General features: G+C 38.8%; 1 protein-coding gene across 8 annotated transcripts in view; it reads right to left on the reverse strand.

Moving 5' to 3' along the window:
* Window positions 1-23,457, reverse strand: part of FHOD3 (formin homology 2 domain containing 3) — a 389,282-nt gene that overhangs the window by 16,055 nt on the left and 349,770 nt on the right. For 5 of the 8 annotated variants that reach the window (XM_032689370.1, XM_032689346.1, XM_032689362.1 and 2 more), the window contains 5 exons: window positions 17,565-17,755; window positions 15,813-16,005; window positions 10,432-10,455; window positions 7,708-7,879; window positions 5,454-5,615 (listed from right to left, as the gene is read on the reverse strand). In XM_032689370.1, the coding sequence (XP_032545261.1) occupies window positions 5,454-5,615; window positions 7,708-7,879; window positions 10,432-10,455; window positions 15,813-16,005; window positions 17,565-17,755 (742 nt within the window). The remainder of the gene's footprint in view (window positions 1-5,453; window positions 5,616-7,707; window positions 7,880-10,431; window positions 10,456-15,812; window positions 16,006-17,564; window positions 17,756-23,457) is intronic. The other 3 variants (XM_032689383.1, XM_032689376.1, XM_032689338.1) reach the window with 1 other exon arrangement.

Genomic DNA, 23,457 nt, shown 5'->3' on the forward strand with positions numbered 1-23,457 from the left:
TCTTACATTACAGTTTACCATTCAGAGTCAGATGAAGATGCAGATGCAAACAGCGTTGCCTAGTCAAGCCATCTTTAAAGAGCTCTTTCCTTGATGCAGTTACCTGCTTACTAGAAAGCCTGAGTCGGGATCCCCACTTTTTGACCACTGCCTTGACTTTAGGGAGCCCGAAGATGCACTTTCAAGCATGAATGTTGCTAATAATAACAATTCATAAAGAAGAAGGAAAATACTCGTACGTTCATGTTTTAGCCTTAAGGTAATTACTAGTCAGCTGGTCTAGTTTTACTACCCTGTGGCTTAATCAGTATTTGAATCAGATAATGAATCCTTAGGACTGTTGAATTCTTGGTCCTTTTTCAGAGCCTTGCTATGGCCATTCACAGAGGTCAGAAAATAAGCCTGTTTGGCTCAAAGATCACAAGTGTTGCTCTGCGTATGCCAGAATTACTGAAAATATCTTCCATATGCTTATTCATATTTATTTAACTGAAGTATGATTTTTCATAGTGCTGATTCATAGGAATTGTATCATTCTCCTCAGACAGACCCATCCAGTTCAATGAGATCAACACAGAGATGGCACCTCAGCAAGAGTCTAAACCTGAGAAGACTGATTTTCTGTTAAGGGATGGATATTAAAATAAATAGCCAGGACAAATAAGAAAACAGCATTATCTTCCTACTTTCGTAGAATCATAGAATATTCTGAGTTGGAAGGCACCCATCAGGACCACTGAGTCCAACTCCTGGCTCTGCAGAGGACACCCCAAGAATCACACCATGTGCCTGAGAGCATCATCCAAACGCTTCTTGAACTCTGGCAGCCTTGGTGCTGTGACTGCTTCCCTGGGGAGCCTGTTCCAGTGCTCAACCACCCTCTGGGTGAGAAACCTTTTCCTGATATCTAACCTAAAGTTCCCCTGACTCTAACTTCATGTTATTTCCTCAAGTCCTGTTGCTGGTCATGAGAGTGAAGAGATCAGTACCTGTCCCTCTGCTTCCTCTCAAGAGGATATTGAAGACTACAATTTCTCCCCTTAGTCTCCTCCAGGCTGAACAACCCAAGTGACCTCAGCTGCTCCTCATAAGGCTTCCCCTCTAGATCCTTCACCATCCTCACGGCCCTCCTTTGGATGCTCTCTAATAGCTTAATATCTTTCTTATACTGTGGTGCCCGAAACTGCACACAAAATTAAAGGTGAGGTTGCACCAGTGCAGAGCAGAGCAGAGCAGGATAATCCCCTCCCTCGACCAGCTGGTGATGCTTTGCCTGATGACCCCCAGGGCACGTTTGGCCCTCCTGGCTGCCAGGGCACTGCTGACTCACATTCAAGTTGCTGTCAACCAGGACCCTCGGGTCTCTTTCTGCAGCACTGCTCTCCAGCCTCTCATTCCCTAGTCTGTACGCACAAACAGGGTTGCCCCGTCCCAGGTGCAGAATCCAGCACTTTTTCCCTTGTTGAATTTCATATGGTTGGTGATTGCCCAGTCCTCTAATTTGTCAAGGTCTCTCTGCAGGGCCTCTCTGACCTTGAGGGAGTTGACAGCTCCTCCCAGTTTTGTGTCGCCTGCAAACTCATTTAGTATCCCTTCCAGTCCTGCATCCAAGTAATTTATGAAGATGTGGAAGAGCACAGAGCTGAGGATGGAGCCCTGTGGAATCCCACTAGTGACCAGTCACCAGTCTGATGTTATCCCATTCACTATAACTCTCTGTGTTCGACCTGTGAGCCAGTCGCTCACCCATATTTTCTTCTATGGAGTTTTGGGGGGGCTCTTTAATTAAATGTACTTAAGTAAAATTTGTATTTTATGAATGATACTGTTTTACTGGTCTTTATGTGTCTTCTGTTGCCTCAAAGCTGCTGTGGCTCTAAGACTTATCTTTTGTCTCCCCTATTTTGAAACAATTGCCACAATTGGCTGGTTCATCATAGTGTGAAACTCTCATTTAGTAACGTGACTTTCTAAGCAGCATTATTGTTTATAAAATTTCTTCTCTTACTTCTTGTAATCTTCACAGCAAACTCTCCTTACCTCCCTTATATTAATATTTTTTTAATGCAGCTCTCTGTACTAAATAACATTCTTTCTTGACTGATTTTTGAAATCTCGGTGGTGTCTTATACAGAGGGTTTAATTTTTATTTCCCCAAATCTACTGGTGCAATGCCTGTAATATGGTTTTGTAAGCTCCCAGAAATTTACTTCAGCAGTTGGATTAACTGAAATTTGGACTATCAAATAGAGTGATACTTAAAACTTCCTTGCACTCATTGTTTGTTATGGCACCATTTGCGAAGGCTATCCTAACCTTGTAGGAGAACCAGGCAATCCTAATTATTTTATTTTTTATTTCTTTGCTAAGTTGAACAGATCCCCATAACGTTATTAAAAACCTTCAACTTTCAACTTTAAACCAGCAGAAGCTTCCCACTGCAACTGGTCTTGAAGCTATCTTTGAATGATTACCTTGAGGGGGTCATAGAGCATTTCAGTTTCTGTGGCTTAATGAGTCCTGTGGTTTTCTGATGAACAAGTACAACTTGTTTTCTCATATATAATGTCACTCCACTGCACCTGGTAGGTAGGTAACTGAACACCTGTCATAAGGCAGTGACTTCCAGTTGGTTACTGTACTTCTAATTGCCAAATTTTATCCTTAAAACCTTCCACTGTGTAAAGGTCTAACACAGACTTAACTTTTCTCTCTTCAGATCATCACAGGAACTCAGTTGTTATGCACTTAGCATATTCCTTAGACTTCTGTAATCCACTTCAGCTCCCACTGAACAAATTCCTTCCTATCAGGTCTCAGTGAGCTTCAGTCATATCATGACTTATCAGTGACCTTCCTATCTCCAACCAGCACATACATATGTTTCCATTTATCTTTTGTTGGATGACTCACTGACTTATTCCTCCTTCCATTTTACAGTTCTGCTGCTTTCTCTGAGCTTTCAAACTCTTTTACCTTATTACAACCTAACTAAGCTCTCTGCATACCAGATATGTTCATACTTCTTAACAAACACAAAAGGTAAAATGGTTCAAATGAACATGTCAAAATGTCTCATTTTCCCATTACAACTACTTCCTGAATTGAGCCTAACTTTTTCCATATTCCTGTTTCTGCTTTCCCCTATAAATGACCTGAGTTGGTTTTTTTTTTTACTTGACATTTTTCTGTGTTCTTTAAGGCAAAAAAATCCCTTGCCAGTGAGAACCTTCTGCCTGAATCACAGGAAATGTTTACAGTGCAATTGCATATAAATCTTTTGGGTTTCTGATTTTGCTAAAAGCATATCTCAGTTCATGTTCACTAAAATCTTTGCTGAATGCTAAGTAAGCCTGACAAGATTTCCAGTTCTGCACTGAAAGCAGTGAGACATATGCAACCTGATGCACAGAGAAAATCATTCCTTTCAAGTGAACTTCTCTTTGATGTCCATGAACAGATTGAATACCAGGCTCATGGCAAAAGCCAACAGATGTCCATGGGAGCCTGAAGACTGAAGGTGGTAAATCAAACCCATCAGAAAGTAGGGTCTCTTTGCTCTGCAGACAATAAATATCATAGTGTTTGCTAATCTAAATCATTAAGGTATGACTAAAAATCCATTTTCTAAAATGTTTATGTGTTTCTACCTGAAATATCTTCTGCCCATTTATTAACTCACATCATGCATTAACAAGGGCTGATCTCTGTTCGTTTCCTGGAGATGCCTTCTGAGTGGAGGTGCCACTCAGTGCACCTGAGTGTATTTTAAAGCTAATCTACTTCATTAGTTCATCATCCAGGTATACTGACTATTTATCAGAGTGAAATAGTTTAGTTAAGATATTCTCTTTCCACACGTCTGCACATGTCAGCTGAAAGGGACACTAAACTACTGAACTTTATATTTGTTTTGAAATTGCCTTTTAATCCACTTCAGAGTCTCATCCAGATCTTGAAGAAAAAACAAGCAAAAGAGCTGGATTGTATCATGATTAATTACAATGGAAATCAGTCCCAGCCTAAACATTTACTGAATGTTTAACCTCTGTTAATGTTTTTACTGAATATAAAAGAAAGTTCCATTGAAAAATATAAAGTATTTTTATCATAATTATCCTGTTTTGTTTTCCCTGCAGCAAGTGCTTCCTTGGGAAAAAAGTACTTTTGATATGTGTGTGCATGAAGATAGTGTTGCTAACAGAGGAAATATCATGGGATACACCACAGAAATAGGCAGACATACAGGAGGTTTATTTCATACGCACAAGCCAACTGGGGCAGTCAGCACGTGCAGAACACCAGAACTGTGTAGGGAAGTGGGGAGCAGCAGAAGGCGATGCCACAAAGAGGTAAGGCACAGTGTATGACAGAAAGCAAGACAGACAATCCAGTGTCAGCTCATTTTCTTTGCTTAGAGACTGGCTCATCTAACCATAGTGTCTATTTTGCCTTTGCTCTTGCCACATGCAGAAGTTCCTTTCTTAGCATGTTGGGGAAAGTGAATATGCTTTCAGCACATGCTAGTTTATAGCAATACCAAATGTTTTTGAGCACCCATTATGTTAGAACAATTCCACAAAGAAGAAAATCTGTGTCATTTTTCACTCACTGTTGTTGACTCCTCTTTGTCCTAACTTCCCAGAAATGCTAAAAAGATGGATGGAAAGGTAGTCAAAAAGCCACATATGGTGAATGACACTAAACACTAAATCTTATGATTTTTGGATACTTATCCTTCTCATAGTAATTGCAGTAGTCTCTGCACATGAGGAAAAAAAAAAAACCAAACCAAAAAGTTCATCACCTCTTACACATTGTATTTACTAAAGCACGAAACCAAATTCCTCAAACTTGGGTGCTGCAGCTCAGCCCCATGGTCACACTACATCATTGAAAGACCACCTTATAAATGTGCTACCTTTTCTTCCCAGTGGAAGTTAAACTCCTCTATAACCACTTTGCAGCCAAGCAGCAGTAGACATTTTGTTTTCAGGGCTGCGGAAAGATAGCACACAGCACGAGAGAGAAAGATTTTAAAAGGTGAAATATCTCAAGCTACTTTTTGCTTTATGAATAAATTCAGCTACAGATACAGCTATTAATCTTTATGCCAGTTCACCAAAAGTTATAGCATTTTAAGCAGTCTCCGTTTGAGGTCCTGACCTAACTTCTCTAGTTACATGTAAGTACTGTCATCAGCTCTGAAGTACCATAAACCATTCTTCTCTTACTGCTAAGGACATTTCAAGTTCTGCAGAAGACTGAGCCACCCACTGCACACAACATTGTTTAAACAATAGTAAGAGGAACACAAGCCGATCATAAGTACACACTCAAGCAACTATGAACTACCAATGCATGTCTGCCTATCAAGGCCTGGTTCCTACACCGATATACATAAATATTTGCATGTTTGCTTATTTTGAGAAATTTAATAGCCATATACTCACATGACTTCCTATTTGCTCGTGACCGCTTCCTCTCTCTAGGCACCGCTCGCTGGCTTGGCACTTGGGTGGCGGACTTTACAATGCGATCCATGATCTCATCCGCTGCGTCATCTGTTGCGTTTGGTGAATCATCATTGCCAGCGTTCCATGAACCGATACGGCCTGGAAAAGTCCAGCAAGTGAATTAAAGGGAAAAAAAGACAGAAAGTCTCTTGAGTCACTTTGGTTTTGCAATTGGGTTTTTTGGGAAATTGCAGCAGGCAGCTCAGTCATCACAACTTCAATTTGACCAAAGAAGACTTTTCCTAATGAAGAATATTTCTAAATAATACCCTAGACTCTTTGCTGTATCAGCAGAGAATCAAGAGCTCAAAAGCAATTATAATGTGTATATATATATATATATATTTTATATTCCTTTCAGCCTCAGAGTCTTGCTCTTGACCATACAACTGGCAAATGTCTGCTAGAGGCTGCCTATAAGCCAAGGATGACTAGTGTGTTTCCCTCTCCCCTTGTTACACAGATATTAGAAGACACTGCACATTAGGGATTGATGCAAATCAGAAACACAGGTCCTTTGTACCAAAAGAGAGATAGAATAAATTTACGAGCATTTGTATCCCAACCCAGTGCAAAGGAGACATGAAAAGACCAAGAAGTGTTGTTTGACATGTCTCATTGTCCCTTTCACAAGGAAGAATTCACCTTTGCATCACAAAGCTGTATGTGTTCTCGCACAGCTGCATTTGCTCTGTTATAAGCAGAAAAGGAAGAACTGTTGGCAAGTTGAAAAGCTAAATAAGCAATTTTGGTTAAAACCACAAACAAACAAGTGAGCCATGTTTCCAAATCCAAGGCTCTGGCACTCCTTATTCCACAAAGCTCTGCGTGACACATCTTTGGGTTACTCCACTACTGACTACTGTTCTGTGTGCTTTTTGTTTTTAAAGAATTTGAAGGCTAGTGTGCTGTGTGAACACTTACAGTGAGCTTTGCAAAAGCGTGGGTCTAATAGAATTGCCAAAAATCACTAACGAGGCCAATCTATATCACATCCCTGAAGCCAATAACCAACAGCTTTGATTAGGCCTTTGCTCTGCTGCTTGTCTCCCGGCTCTTGTCAGGAGCAGTTGTATTACAATAGCGCTCCTGACAAGCTTCTGTCTGGCTCACCCATCTTCTGCCTCTGCTGTTCTTCAGGGGAATACAACCAGACTCTCACAATAAGGACACACGGCTCGTTAGCATTCAATGGATTATTTCAGCTGTTCAGCTTGTTGCAGTGTAGCTTGAAGTATTTCATCTTTGTACTTCAGTTAGCTGACTTGCTTCTTAAATTGGGGCTGTGAAACCTCTAAATTAGACAGGATCATGGTTTCAAGCCTTAATAAACTACACACACAGAAACTTAGTGGTGGATGCTCTGGATGTGCAGTCATACCAAAAAAGAGTCAGGAAAGTGTAAGATATCCAGATGTGAGGGAGAAAAAATACCTAAGTAGGAAACTGAAGACTTGAATTTTGGTGCATCGCCTTCACTCCAAAACCATCTTCCGTGGATTGCAGGTATGGAAGGGGTGAGGAGAACACAAAAGAAAATACCCACTTCTTTGCAGTTTTGGAGGGAGGTGGTTAAAAGATTCACCATCTTTTTCCTATCCATTTTCCTCTACCCAATCATTCATTTTAAAAAATGCTGCAAGGTCTTTTAGATTCAATTTGAATTGCTTCTTTCTATCTGCTTCTATTGAAAATAAAAAGAAAGTCACATCATGGATTCCCTGGATGCCCCATTTTGCTTTCATGATAAGAACAAGAATAAAAATTGGGGTTCTAGAGGGCAGTCATGATCATGGTGTGGGGAGAGGTGAGAATTTCTGCAGGCTTGGACTCCTAATGCCCCCAGGCACTACTCTGGCTGTGATCCATGTGTTAAAACTTCACGCAAATTCTTCTACATCCTCATGCCCCAAATTGCCACTTCCAGCATGAAAACACACTGGGGTGTTCTCCTTCCCCTTTGACCTTTTCTGCCATAAGTGCTACGCATGGGGTCCATGACCCATGTTTGGGCCACCGTGTGGCTGCTGCATTGCAAAAATCACAGAATCACAGAAAATATTCTGAGTTGGAAGGGATTCACAAGGATCATCAAGTCCAACTCTTAAGTGAACGGCCCATACAGGGATCAAAACTACAACCTTGGTGTTATCAGCACCATGCTCCACTCAGGAAACTTGCTGGCACTTACCTCGGCTGGCCCGGCTGCGAGTGCGGACCCCGAGCGCCATGGTGCTTTCCCCGCCAACGGAGGAGGTCTTCAGCACAGCCTTCATGTTCTCGTGCTCAGCAGCGTCCTCGGCGTACTGCAGCCCCTGTGGCTGGCTCTGGCATGGGGGTGAGCTGCTGGAGAACTTGCCAGACTGTGGGAGGAAATGGATTTGTTGTTTCAACTGAAAACAGGATGGAGAATAGGCCAGAGTCTTGACTGTGAATTGCAAGGAGAAAAGTGCCCTCCAAGGCTTGGTTTGGAGTGCAGCTATTCCAAAAAGAGCCCAGCAACAGTTGCTCCTCTCCCAGAAGCATGTACCCTGACCAGAAATAAATCTAAAACAGGGTGACAGCAGGGAGCAGACACAGAGTCAAAACAGATGCATTAGCTTGAGCTTTGTCCTTATGTCTGAGAGTAAAAGGTACAAGGCAAGGACTTGCTCTGAAACCTTCAATCCAGACTGATCTGGGGTCAGGCATGATGCAGAGGGGGACAGCATGAAACCCAACACAAACAAGAAATAGCTTTTTTTTTCTGTACAACTTTCAGTAAGAGGGCAAAATGGGGACAGTGGCCTAGAAAGAGACACCTTTTCCTCTAAAGCACAATTATCTACAAGGAACCTTAAAATATATTACCAGTAACCCTGAAAAAATCTCTGGTCCCAAAACACCCAGCCAAATTATTTCATGGTCAAAACACAAAAATTGCAGTCAGCAGTTAGAAGAACAAACAAAACCTTACAAGAGAATGAGGAATCTGCCCTCTGCTTCTCTGTCACCACGACTACATGAAGAACAACAGCAGCTACATTAGCTGGGCATGCACAGTGTGGGGATGCAGCAGCCCCACCAGTTACTGAAAGCAACCATCTAGGAACAGATGAGAACAGCAGAAATGGGTACTTTCTAAGGAGAAGAGCTTGCATTACTAGGTTGCTCTCCCTTCTCAGACTGCCTACAAAGGGCTGTGATGGTGGTATTCACCACTATGCTCTTCTACAGAAAGGTCAGAGCACATTTAAAATATAGTCCTGGCTGCAGAAAATACCAACCCATTGACAACAAACAGGCATCAACAGATAACAACACCCCTCAGTACTCTCAGTTGTATCAGCCTAGCATCAGACACTGAAATACATTTTCTTTCTCCTTTTAATCTTTCTTACTCTGACTGATTCAGCACAGATGAAAGCAAAAGTGCTGCATTCTTTTCCTCCTTTGCGTAATAAACAACATTAATTATTCACTTGGTGGTATCAAGCCAGTCAGTTAAAGGGATGCAAACCTGCAAAGCCTTTCCGTCAGAGAATGGCAAGTTGGAAGAAAAGACTGGGCCCTACTTTCAGAGCTTTGATCAAGTCCCCAGGCCTGTCAAGGCTGCAAATTGAAACTGTTTAATCTGGAAATTAATGATAGTATGACTCTATTTTAACGTAGCGACTTTTTGGGGTAAGGTAGTAAGTTAACTCAGTAGCAAAACAATAATCCCTACAAGGCACTGAGCTAAATATACCAGCATGAGACCTATTTTGATGGTGCAAAGTTTGTTTTCTTATTAAAATATTAGCTTGCAACATTTTGATGTGAAAGTATGCAAGTGCTAGAGTTTCACACGTGAAATTAAAAGACAGAAAAACATTACAGAGAAACTTCTATGAAAGTGCATGCCATTTTTGCATTAAGACTACTCTCTCATACAGAGTCGGTTGTAAAGACAATCAATACCATCTCAGAAAAAAACCCAAGGATAAAGCCTTCACATAACTATTAGTTACTATTCACACAGGTTAGTTACACGTTGGCATAAACAGGCTAATTCATGTAATTTTCTTTCTGTGTCCCAAGCTATACAGTACAAATCATCACTGGGGGTGAAGCTCTGGAGCCAGAAGTTATATTTTATTCCTTAATTTTCAGATGTTACCATAAATTACTGCCCAAACCCCAGCTTCTTGAGCAAATGACCACCACTGTGAAACAGTGAGCAATAAGCCACATTGTTTATGTTCAGCAAATGGAAGAAAGCTCTAATGCTGAACATCAAATGCACTGCACAATAGATGCTCCTCAATCCAATAAACTGTTTTATTATGAATATAGCTAGAACAATTATGAATATAGCTAGAACATTATAGTTCTTAAATTATTTATTCACCTTCAGAAGCACTTCATGATAGACACACAGTCACCTCTATGATGACTGAAGTGTCTTATTCTCAATTTGTACATCAAAGAAAACAATACAATTTGCTTAACATCCCTATATCCTATTGTTTTTCAACACTTTATAAAATAATACCATGTGGGATTACACATTTTAATAATGAGTATGAAATTATCCTGATAATCCGTAGCCCAAGGTAATTTATGATCCCCATAACATTTGGATCACTGATGTTTTGGGTGATGAGGATACTTTCCAGTTTAATGAAGAGACATTAAGGAAATGAAATGAGGAAACTTAAAATTATTAAGGCCTCAGATCAGGATATCCTTATTCCAGAGGACAGGTATGTATATGGTTAAAGCTGACTGTAAAAATGCATTCTTATTATTGGGACAAAAAGGTATGAGAAAAATGTCATGGTTCATAGTTCCAGCTGAGCAGATGGAGTTGAGCAGTCCATACTATCTGAGTTAGAAATTAGATGTCACAGCACACAGGAGACATGGGATGACATGCTCTTTCAGAGAACCATACCTCAGCATCCTCCTCTTCATCAGTCTGGCACCGGAAACAAACGACAGGGTGGAGAAGGACAAACAGCAAGATTTAGGAAAGACAGCATGGTCAAACCATAACAGAGTAAGAGGTAACCATGGTACTGTTTATGCAATAGGAGGACATAAAAATAGAAAACATATAAGGATTTCATTCTTGCTTGCTCCATTTTTTTTTTTGTAGCTAATTGTACGTAGAGCAGTCTGTCACTGTCAATAGGGTATGTAAAAATTTCCTGATTTTTCTTAGAGAAATTATGAACTGAAACTACCCCTAACCCATCCTATTTCTCTCCTTTGAGTTGTGCAGTTGTTTGCCCACTTTTTGCCCCATGGAAACTGAGAACACTAGGAAGGACTCCCTCTCCTTTTCCTTGTGCTCTGTTCAGCAGAGGGAGGTCCTGGCTGTTGTTTCTTTCAGTGCAGAGGTCGACTTCTTGGCAATTCATCTTCTCTACCCTTAAGTGCTTGTTTTAATTCCTTTTTCAAGCTGTGGCTTTTCAAATTCCAATTTAACAGAGCACTCAAATCAAATGCTGGGTAGTCTTTGAATAAATGCTTAAAGTTCTTCAGTAGCTGCCTGATACCTGATACTGGAAATTAAAGAGATGCAATTATCTGTTGTCATTCAGGGCTTTCACCCTCTGTGACACCAGGCATGTAAAACTATCTTGACAGTTACACTACATTAAATGCAACGGACATAAAAAAATATTGTGAGATATGGAATGTTCTTAAATTTGGGAATTTACAGGGAATTAGCAAACTATTTAGAGCTGTGTTCCCAAATGCCTGGGGAATTCTTCACCGGGTTGTAAGATGCCCCACACAGAAGGTTCCCAAAGTAAAACACAGTTTCTCAAGTATCTGGGCTCCACGTTTCCATAATTTTCAGTTTGATTGTTTATAAAGTGCAAACATAGTCCAGAAATTTGATGCATTTTTTCATTTGTGAGTTTTGTTTTGTTTTTTTAGAAGCAGCATTCCACCAAAACTATTCTCCTCCTTAATGTTACTAATACATATTTTTGACCTTATCTCCATCTCAGCTCTGATTTCTGTCTGGGATTGATACATTCTGTTCCAGAAACATTCATCATTAAAAATTAAAGCCTGATTTACTTTGGCCCTCAGTTTAGTTTCAGCACAATCTCCATAAGAAGATTAGCTGTGAGTGCTGAGCAGCACATTAACATTACTTTTTAAGGGTATGTTTTATTCAAAGAGTGAGATGTTTATTTTTCTTTGGACACAGTGGTACTAACAGAAAAACAGGCAGTGTGTTTTGCAGAGGGACCACGGCAGGTATGTTACCTTTATATTAAAAAGATCTATTTGTCTTTTTTCCATCCCCTGGGGGCAGGGAGTCACACTGTTAAGCAATTCTTCTGAGGAAGGCTGCTGTTCACTTTTTGCCATGAATAAGAAACAGAAAGAAGAAGAATGGGAAGCAAGAACATTATTGTATTCTAATCCCATCTATCTATTTATCTGATCAAATACATCATCCTGTACATCTATCTAATAAGTAAAAGGCAGCAGGACAGCAAATTAAGCTAAACAATACAAAAAGGCAATCATTGCAAGGTAAAATAGCAGAGAACACACATTGCAAAGACTGTGTTCGAAGCAAAAGTGTATGATATTATTACTTTATATGAAGCTAGATTTTTATAGATTATTAAAGTCCCAGCTGCTGGTGTTCCCGCCTAATGTAGCTAAAAGTGATTTGCTGTGGACTTTCTCTGAGGGCAATGTACGCTTCTCTGCTTGACTTTGCTCACCTTCATGAGGGAATTACAATTACAATTTCTCTTCCTCCTGCTCTGGGTGGAGAGCAGTCACTCCTAGAACCGCTGTCCTACACCCAAAGCTACTCCAGTGCACAGGAGGAGTAGTTCACCACCTCCATCATGTTTCCATGTCTGAAGAGCCGTTTGCCCCCAGCAAATACTGACAACAGGAGTGAAGGTATCAAAATAAATAAACTTTTTGTTTCACAAGGGAATTTGCTCTCACCCAGGTGTGTACATTCTACCTTTTATTTCATCATTTGTTTCATCATTGTAAATACACTGAGCAATAGTAATAAATTAGGAATTTTGTAATATGTAATATTACCAAAAAGCTGTGAAAGAATATTGCTATACTGAATCCCACTTGCAGGCATAAGAAGCTAATTTTAAGAAAAAATTTCTGCTTGATTCTTCTGTCACCCAAGATTGGATGTTGCAGGACAATCTGAGATCTCTCTCCTTCCCTACCTCCTGCCCTCATATTTTTCCTTTAGGCCAGCATTTCTATGCGGTGGATTTGCTGTTTCAAAATATTATTTCTATTACCTAGCAATTTTGGAATTGAAACTCTTAAGTATCATGAAAGCAGAGTTTCATAAATCTGGGAGACAGATGCTTATATTACCTACTATTATTATAAATCATTAAAAAGCTCAGACTTGTTTCAATAATTGTATTTCTTCCCTATTTTGCTTGCTTGTTATTTTTAGAGGGCCTGAAATGAGTACGAACATTGGCTAAAGCCAGACATAAGGTTACAGAGACTAGGCAATTTTCCCTGTCAAACTGTGGCAACTCACTGTTCTTTTTTTTTTTTCCTTACCCCTCCCCTCCAGACAACATTCCTGACAGTGCCCAGTCCACTTCAGCTATTAAAGAACACATAAACATAAAGATATCTGTGGTAAAAGGCTGAAAGAAAGACTGGAAATATTCCCCATCGTGTTCCTCAGCCCTACTCCATGTGAGTAGTTGCTGAAGCTGATGCGAGTTCTCCGTGCAAAGAGCCAGCAGACTCTCTCCATCGAATGAGCCAGCACCCCTCTGCCTTCCAAGACTGCAGGGGGGACCAAGGTTTAAGAGATACGTGACTTCTCGTTAAGTTTTGGTTCTGGCTTACTCTTTTCCCACTTTTGCTAAAATCCCTCTTCATCTACCTAAAAGCAATATACTGTAAGGTGATAAAAATGAGAACCTGAGGAAACTTTCAAAAGGACAGGAAGGTAAATTTCAAATAACTGCACAACACTTTTAGGTCACCAAAAGCAGAAATTAAAATTCCACATGCTACTACATATTGTAATTACTTTCTACAAAGAGTTTCTTTCCAATGTCAAGACCTCAGCTTTCTCCTATCAGTATTTTGTAACTAGTAAACACACCGTCAATGCATTACTGATCTATTTTTCCTTTCCAATGCCTTTGAATATAAAACACTAAGAAAATCAAGACCAGATACAAACCACAGCCAAAACAAGACTACAGTAAAATTCCCCATTTTCATCATTCTTCACACATAAGTATCTTCTACCCTGCTGACTTGGAAACTTGTTTTGATGTAGATCTAACTTTGAAGTTGTCAAAGGAAGTCACGACAAACAGTCTGATGCAACTTTAATTCTGTTTTACCATCTACTGCAATTCAAATGAAAGGTAAATGAGGCCATATTACTGGGCTATGATTAAAAAAATTTAGCAAGTTCTGAAATAACTATATGGCCACATGAGTAACTCCCTTAAAAACATTTCTGTAAGGGCAATTTTTCACTCCAGCAGGCTTTTTGGTTTTAAGCTAATCGGACTGTTCTACAATTGTAAATTAGTGATAGGCAAAAAATGCTCCCTTTCTTGAGACCTACAAGATATTTTTAGGTGTAACACTAGCTGTCAGATGGCATTTAATTCTTGCCAAATCTCAACACTATCTCGAACTGAACAAGAAATCTTCTTCCAATAATACTTTTATTCTGGGAAAGGCCTTGAAGCCTCCTTTCCTCCATTTTCAAGAAACAGCCATTGTCCCTGGCTCTGCTCCTTGCTGACTTGCTGTCAAGCCTGAGCCTTTTTTGGATTTGAAAGGGTCCCATTTCTCTGCTTCCTGAACCCAGGTGTCAGAGATCAGATCTCCTTTTCCTCTAGCATTTTCTGCAGGAACAGGATACAGAGAAGTTTTCTGTGCTGCCACAGCCAGTTCTTATGGACAGATAATACAGAAATGCTACATCATAGAGTAGGGAAACAGTAATTTCTTTGCATTTCAATATTGCTTAAACTAGTAAAAAGTATGAAAGCTATTTGAAGAAATGAAAATTTTAATTTACCGAACTCTTTGGTCAATGCTGTCTTTTAGCTCCTCTAGAATATGTCAGTCAAGAAGCAATTGAGGAAAGTCATCTCAGTTCCCTAGTGGTAGTTTTGAAAATTTGTATGACTGTATTATAGCCTTTGTATTAAATCAGAGCCTCTTCCTTAACCTGAGGCTAGACCAAAAGGAAAATCTTTTGATAATAATAGAGGTTTAACATTTTCTCTAGATGGGGCAGATTTCCAAATGTAAAGAGGATACTGCCAGGAAAGATCTACAAATGATCATGAGACAATGACTTAAATACAATCTCAGTTTATATCAGTTTCAATACATATATACATATATATTGACTCACATTGCCTGAGCTATAAAACTGTAATCAGCTTAGGGCTTTTCATTCCAAAGGCAGGGATAACTTCATATGCAATGAACCACTTGCATCTAACAGAGACTCCACATTTGGATTTTGAGACAGCTGGAAATTTTTATTAAGTACTGGCACTTCTTAAAACTTTATTTGGATTGAGTTAAACCACATCAACTTTAAAAAAAAAAGATAGAAAAAATCAAGGGGATTTTAGAACTTACTATGCTGAGAAAACTAATCTTATTTTAATTTATTCTATGAGTATGCAACCATACAGTCAAAGTTTGCAGGGTAACATCTACTGCGAACATAAATTTGTCCATTCTTTTAGAACCCCAAAGTACTCTGTTCCCATAAAATTGGCTTTTCTGTACTGCAAAGTTAAGAAGAAAATTGCTGCATGTGCATGCATATATATATATATATATATACAAATACATAAAAAAATATATAAAATTCCAAGACTAAAGACTATATTAGAATAGTCAAAGATGGAGGGAAAAAATCCACCCAAGTTTGGTTGTAATCACTTAAATGGTTACCATGATTCATAACTTAAATTATGTTCTCAATTAGGAGTCAAATGTCTAGGCTTTTTTGCTTTTTTCAGACAGCTCCTGCCTCCTAGATATTCTGGACACTGTGCAACAGAGAGAAGCTATTTTTGGATGCTTAATCTCAATTTGTTCTCATCCTATACACTTGTATGAAGCAGAAAATACACACAATCAAGGACTTGCAAGTTTTGTCTCATAAGCGAACGGAGTTCATTACTTACAGTAGAAGAACCTCTAAGAATAAAAATAGAGAGTAGCAACACTTCATATATTGTATTCAACAAAAGAAAGTTTTAAAAATCCATGCTGTGGGAGATACATTTTGCCACTTACATCTGTTATCATTTTCCCTCTGGTCTTGTTTCTTTCCCTGTGGTTAGCTCGTTTCTGTTTTTGCTGCAGAACTCGTTCCCTGGTGGTGCGGTATTCCAGAGCAAATTCACTAATAATTTTGCAAAACTTATTGATGTTGACTTCTCGTATTGCGTAGGGAGGATGACCCATAAATAACAAAAACGAGTGAAACCTGGAAAACAATGCACTCATAAATGTAAAGGGAAAAAAATCTTTATTTATTGTCTCTGGGGGAAAAAAAAGCACATTTCACTGAATCCATTTATTACTTTACTAGCTCCCATCACTTCCTCTGTGCTACAGAATTTTCATGGATGCTTTGCATAACATTGGTATGTTTAATAATTAAAACCATGAAAGTCTAGACTATGATAACTCCATCCTCGTCTACTTTCCCAGGCCGATGCAGAAGATAAGATGTTTATGGAACTCCATCTACTTTATATGACTAATTTGGCACATGAACGATCAATTTCATTTCAGTTATAGAAAAAATATTTATTAAGTTTCAATTCTATTTATTTGAATTAAGCAACTTCAAAGAGGCTATTAGGGTGTTGGGCAAAGCCTAGACAAGAAGAATGCAGATTTACAGGCTAGCAAACACAAGAAGGAAAGAACTGGTTCAAAAAACTGACCATAAAATTATATTAGCTACCAAGTACATTGGGATACTCTCAATTCACAGTTTTACTTCTTCGGTGGCATTCAGAGCTTTTGCACTATTTGCAATTTTTACTACTGTTTCTATACTTCATGATTTACAACAGAGTGCTGAATGTTTAAAAATATATGGGAATTCCTTTTAACTGCATCTACCTTCCCAACGATAAAAAGTTTTCCCAATTCTAGAAAGATGCAAGTACATGAAAACAATTTTTAAGAACTACAGAAGTAGTTTCAGGATATCATAGGGAAAAATTAATATTTTTCTTATTTGTAGAATGCATATAATAACCACAACATTAAACTAGTGAATTCCCTTTCAGTGCAATTGGGATTTCTGCTTACTTATGGCATAAACCTCAAATCATTATGAAAACAAAAGAAGAGCTGAATCAACTTTCCAAGTGTATATCCACAAATTTGGGATCATTTGGAATCCAGTTCCTAATTTTGACCACAGCAATTTGGAAATTATCCAGAAGTTGGAAAATCTCTCACAGTTTCATTAAACCCATCTGCAAATCCTGAGGAGAGGAATCTTAATTCTGTCTTCAGCTGCATAGCCATAAAACACATAGTCGTAGATCTTGCAAATAAGAGTGATGCTGCCTACAAAAGAACTCAGTGTACAAAACTTGCTTCAACTTCTGCAAATGACAAATTTGTCATTAAAACTCCATTTTTTTTACAGTCTGTTCTTGTTTATCAGACAGTAAGCTAAGCCCCCTCAAAAACATTGAAGGATGAACAGAATATATAGCAACTTAACCATAAAGCTACTAGCTTTTGGGGACTAGGTGTTAAAAGACCCAGTTATTGCACTTTGGGAATAAATGACTGCCTGGAAAACTGCTTCTTTTAATCAGAAATACAGAAATTTCTGGAGTGGGGATCTTTCTTAAATGGAGTCTATAACCAAGTATGCACCACATATAACCTGGTAACATTTCTTGCAGGAATGTGGATTAAATGCTTATTTAAAAAACATATTTATGATGTCATAATTTATAATCTTATCAAGTCATTTACTATCAAGGTATTGCAATCCCCAGTGTAATTTTGTACCTGTTAATTATTCTTCTATGAACAATCTTCAGGATTATGATTCTTTCTGCACAGTCTTTAAGGAACTCAGACATTTTTTGCTTTAGACTTGGCTTCATTTCATGCTTTGCTATAGCCTTAAGGTGATCCCATGATGCTTTGCACCGTCTTTCCATCTGACACAGGTTTTCCTGGAGTTGTTCAAAGTCAACCTGAAAAAAAAGAAAAATAAAAGGTAACACTTGAAGTGAAAACACGGTTATTATATATTTAGATATCTGACCTGCAATGTATGTTTAAGAAAGGGTCAATATAGTGGCAGCACAACACTAATTCACATTATTAATTACTACTAAACAAATAAGAAATAGCTTTCTCTGTCACACTATGTCTAGGCATGTAATGTTGGTAAGGCAAACTGAAAAAACAAAGAAATATCCATACACGTATATATTTGGTTTTAGTCCTGGAGGCCTAACAGCTAAAGAAGGGACAATAAAATATTGTGATGTGTTTTTTCCCTTGCTAATAACTTCATGTCTGCACCAAGTAACTGCATGACTCCATTCTTTCTGAGGTAATACAAAACTTCTCTTTTTTTAAATCCTTTTCTCTACTACTCATAGCTTTTTATGCCCTGTTTACTGCTCACTGTTGTACCCCGCCAACACTTCTCCATTTTAGGAAGCACTTGGATCTATTCCCTAGTCATGTACTGACTTGTTAATAGACAATCTAGTTCTAATCACAGAATTCACAGGCCAGAATTTTTTAAAGCTTTATTGAAAGTATGTATTATTTAGTGATCTCAGCACTAACTTTCATCCCTTGATATACGATATGAATTTACTAGCTTGTAACAAGATCATGTAAAAACTTTGAAAGTCTCTCAACACAGTTAAAATAAATGATTGCATCCTACAGTAACATTCATCAGGATAGAAGCCAACACATTCCACAGAAGGTGAGGGAGAGCTTGTCCTTTATTCATCAACCAAAAAAGGTGTTCAAATCGCAATAGTCTTCAGAAGACATTCGGGATGTGTTGCTAACAACTGAACAAAGTGCATTAACAACCCAGACATAGCACGTAACAGATGAAAAAAATAAAACTATCCAACATGTTCTTGAATTCTGAAGAAAGGAAAAAACTATTTTATAACACCACTTCACAGTTCAGATGAACTCAAGCTATAAAATACAGACGTAGCTCTCAGATTCTAAACACATCAGTGCTTGGGATGTTATAGTCTCGTACCCCAGTTAATTCCTTAATGCTAAATGAAAACCAGTGTCAGAGACAGGTTTTATTTCATTCTTCCTAGCTGTGTGCATCATCCACTGCTGAGACCTATACTGAGGATAGCCGTAAGAAATCCATTATTATTAAAAAGCTCCTGGTATTGATTTGATTTGTTTTTGCTGTGATTTATAAAGTGATGAATTTTTCCTCTTCACAAGGAAATAAAAACATCCTTTGATCCATTCTGCTATTCAGAAAAGCCCTGCAGGCGGAGCAGCTGTGGGGCTTTTGCTTTCCTTATATCCCTATCAATGCATATGTTTAAAAAAAAAAAGTCCTTTCCAGGTCAGTATTTTCACTGTTGATGATAAACACATTGCTGCTCTCCACAGATGGTATATCTAAAACACATATGGGAAAAATACCAGCATTCCTGTTAAGGAAAAAAAAAAAAGCCAAGGTCTAGGTCTTTTTACTAGTAAGAGTTATCCAACCTAGTTGAGGAAGCCTCTCAGCCCCTGCAGCTGAGAAATTTAAATTTATGACATTTTATGACAGCTTTCACTGAAAACAGAATGAGTTTTAATCTATCAAAAAGCTCAGAGATTCAGATGTGTAGGGATTCAAGAAACATCTTTTGAGAACAACAAGTCTGAGGGGAAAAGACGCGGCAAATTCCTGGACTCTTGAAATCTGCCAACAGTCAACACATTCACAAGAGTGGGAAGTTCCTGCAGAGATGGGATGACAACTTGTTCTAAGGGATACACAATAATTTTTTGAGCACTTTCTTATTTATGTGCTTATTTCCAACACTTTACTAAAAGAATTAATACTGTGTAATGGTAGAAAAACATGATTCCTTTTTTTCATTCCTTCTGTCTTGAAAGGAAAGATGCACCAATTTTTGCCTGCAGCTGGGTCATGCTGGGACTAAGAAGGAATTTGGATGAGTTGTAGCTCCAGCAGAGCTCAGCATAGGAGGTACTCAGATCAAGCATTGTTGTGGCATTATTTTATAACTATGTTCCCCTGAATAAAGAGAAGCAGTAATCTGAAATAGTCATTACAGCTTTCTTCTTGGACAGTAGTGTATGGATGTTGTGCCTGGCTCAAGGATTTGAAGGAAGGTGGAAACATATATTCTTTTTCTTCCTCCTCAGTACATATATATGCAAAAAACATGCAGCTTGATGGCCCTGCTTTCTGTTACCTTCTGCTACAAATTGTAAAATTAATAATTTTTTTTTATTCAGGCAAAAGAATGAGTTGTCTTAGGTTGCTATGCAAAATAAAAATGTCCTTTCTTTCAGACACTAAGTAATGTTTATTTTAATTTGTAAACCAATTTAGAAAAAGCAACTTTCTAAATGCATGCTTCTGAGATATATTTGATATGTTTCCCCTTTCTCCTGCCAGGTTTCTCTCCATTCACAATCACACTAGCTGAAAAATATTCAGAACTATTAGTATCTGTGAAATCTCTTGCTAGGTCCACTGTTCAGTCTTCTCAGAAGTGCCTTTGTAGACACTGTTGCATCAGAGTGGACTAGTCAGAGACAGTATATGCAAATTGGACTCATTTATGTGACACGAGACATATGGAACCTCAGCAAACTATTGCCCTAAGTCACTAATGGGCAACTTTAAAAATAAAAATCTATTTTTCAATTTGATACACCACCATATTTTGCACAAATGACACTCAGACCAAGAATAAAACCTTCCAGCCACATGCCAGGAACATCAGAACTCATTTTAATCACTTTATATCATTATTTACTGCTTGCTACCATAGCAGCAGGTGACTTTGCCATAAACAATATCACCAAAAAAAGAATTCTACCAAGTTTCTTACTCCACTGGGCTGAGAATTCAGTACTGTATGATACACCTACTGCCCAAATGATTTCTCATCAGTTTTCACCTGACTCAAAAACTACCACCATCATTAAATAGCTGAGCATTTACTTTCCTGCTCATTCAGGTTTCATGAAAATTGGTCCTTTAAAAGGCCTATTTTTTTCAAGTTCAACTCCATCCCATACATCTAATATCACCTGCTGCATACACAAGTTTAAAACTTTCTCATTCGTGAAATACTAGACCATGCTCCAATCGTTCAGGCAGGACATGTATCAGGGAACCTTTTTGGTTTTTGTGTTGGGATGTTATTTCTCTTTGTGGCACCAAATACCTCATGGCAACACAGGAATTGCACTCTTTATTATTCCTTGGGAGACAGAGGAAAGCCTGCTTTGAGGTGACATTGGGAATTAAATGCAGTAGCTCAAACCTAAAGTGCCTTTCCACTATGTATTCCCTAGGGCAGCATATACAATTCCAGGTGTGCAGTGCCATCCACAACAAACAAATGTAGCCACTGTGAGATAACAGGTAATTTTTCTTCAGCATTCCCTCAGCTGGAATGTGCTTTACACACACATTTTCTTTCCCAGCTAAATCTCCTCTAGTCTTTGGGCTAAGCTCCCCCACTACTGTGAGTACAAAACTGTCCTAAAGAAAAAGATGCTGCACCTAAATACACTCATGATTCCTGCCTCCTGTGTTAGCATTCAGCCCTTGAAAGGAGTCAAAAATGTCACAACTGGATTGAAGTAAAAAAAAACCCAAACAAATAAATGGATGGAAACTGATGAAGCTGAGGTTTGTGCTTAAAAAGCACTTCTTTTCAAAATCACTATATCCAAAGCTTTATTCTGAAGGCCAGTAAATAACTAATTACATATGCACAGCATCATTGTTTTTTATTGCTTGATACTCTACTTATTGTTTATTGCTAGAGCTTGTTTTTTTTAGTGGTGAACATATAATATCCAGATATTTTCTGAGGAAGACCTGGATCTCTGCATTTTTATCCTTGTCACAAGGTGCATTAAAAAGAAGACTGATGCTTTCACAATGAGAAATGTTGCCTTAAATTCACAGTAAAATGACAACTATTTTATTGTACCTCATAGAAAGACACATAATCACAGACATAAGCTTTCTCTTTTCAAAGTTCAACATAGTTTCTGCAGCAGACTATAGCCTGGTCTGAGCTGTTTATAATTTAAGGTCAGACCGTTCATTCTCACATTATTACAGGGATGCGTTCTGGCACGGAACATGAAATCTTCCTCTTTTCCTGAGTTGGTTCAGCGCCAAAGGAAATTCTGAGAATTGCTCCTTGCAAACACACTGTCATCTGAGCACAGCAACCTTCTGTGGCATACATTCAAAACTCTGTCTCCTCTAATATTTCCACACTGGCTTCCTTCACCAAGTGTCACAAGAATTATCCCAAGACCAATGCTAGTCCAACTCGCACACTGTGGGTCACGTATTTCAAGTGCAATAGATGCCAGCTCTTGAAAGAAAGCAAAATATAAAGGAGGTTCTGTCTGGAAATTTCTAATTCTAGTACAAGAAGCGGCATCCCACAAAAACAATTTTGGAGCTGAATCAACCCACTAATGAAAAATTAAAGGACAGAAGTGCTTACTGAGGTATGACCAGATGAGTTTACCCAAATATATACATATCTCCATTGCATTTTAGTTCATTAAACAATAAACACACTAACATGGCATCTTTTTGCAGATGCTGTATGGCAGTTCCCACAATGTGGGACAAAGAGGAGCAATACCACTAAGTGGTGATGTAGGTCCCTTCAGATGGTGTCATGTCACCTGCAACAACTCCTGCCGTCATTTCACCTGGAATGTTACTGAAACACCACAGTGCTGTCAGGCATATGTGTTAAACTTCATTTGCTCTCTTTCTGAGAGAACCTCAAAGTCTCATTTGCCATGGAGCTCCTTCCCCCTTGTCCCAGCATGCCCTGCAGCCAACAGGATCTGCCTTACTCTGTGCTGCCTTCACCTCTGTTCCTGCTAGCCTGTGCCAGGAGCAGGGGCAGCGCCAGTCGTCCTTGCTGCGGGCACCACAAGGAATGACACAACTGTAAAAAACCTTGCATTCCTCAACCTTTTTTGTTTTTCCCATGGAAAATAATTTGACTTTTGGCATTTATTTTTGTTTGAAATAATGTAGGGAAAACATACTTGAATGATAACTGCACACAAATACTTCCTGTCAAGCGAGACAAGAGAAACCCCACCGAAGGAGTTCAGGAGGCATTTTTCTGTTAATTTTTTCTCCTTTCTCTGCTTTACACTGTATCAGGCAGAAGCTATAGCATGCCAAATGGCACTTCTGTGCCAGACACCTCCTTTCTCCCCATAGCTTCCTGCCAAGTCCCTTGGAGGGCAGACGTAGGCTTCCTTCTCCCCTGTGTATGCCTTAGTCTCGTCCTAAGTTCTTTCCTATCAGCAGTCCTTGCCCCTTTCCCTGTGTTGCTAATGTTTTCAATGGCTTATTTTTAAAAGCTGCCTGCTTCTCCACTGCCTAGTATCCACAACTAATCCAGGTGTCTTGCTGGAGGGGTTAAAAACCAGACAGAAGTTTGACATCTTGTAAGTAAAATAAAATCTGGGGAAGAAAATGACAATTACTAGTTTACTCTATGGAGCTGGCCAGCTTTCAGATGCACAGGGAAAATGTTTATGGGTTAGAGAGAGAAGCTGAACTTTTTAATAAGGATACATTTTTTGTTACTAATAGAGAAGGTAGTGGTGCTGATGCAACTCCTTCTTAAGGAAACTTCTA

Source organism: Chiroxiphia lanceolata, chromosome 1 (genome assembly GCF_009829145.1).
Source record: "Chiroxiphia lanceolata isolate bChiLan1 chromosome 1, bChiLan1.pri, whole genome shotgun sequence".
NCBI classification, from domain to species: domain Eukaryota; kingdom Metazoa; phylum Chordata; class Aves; order Passeriformes; family Pipridae; genus Chiroxiphia; species Chiroxiphia lanceolata.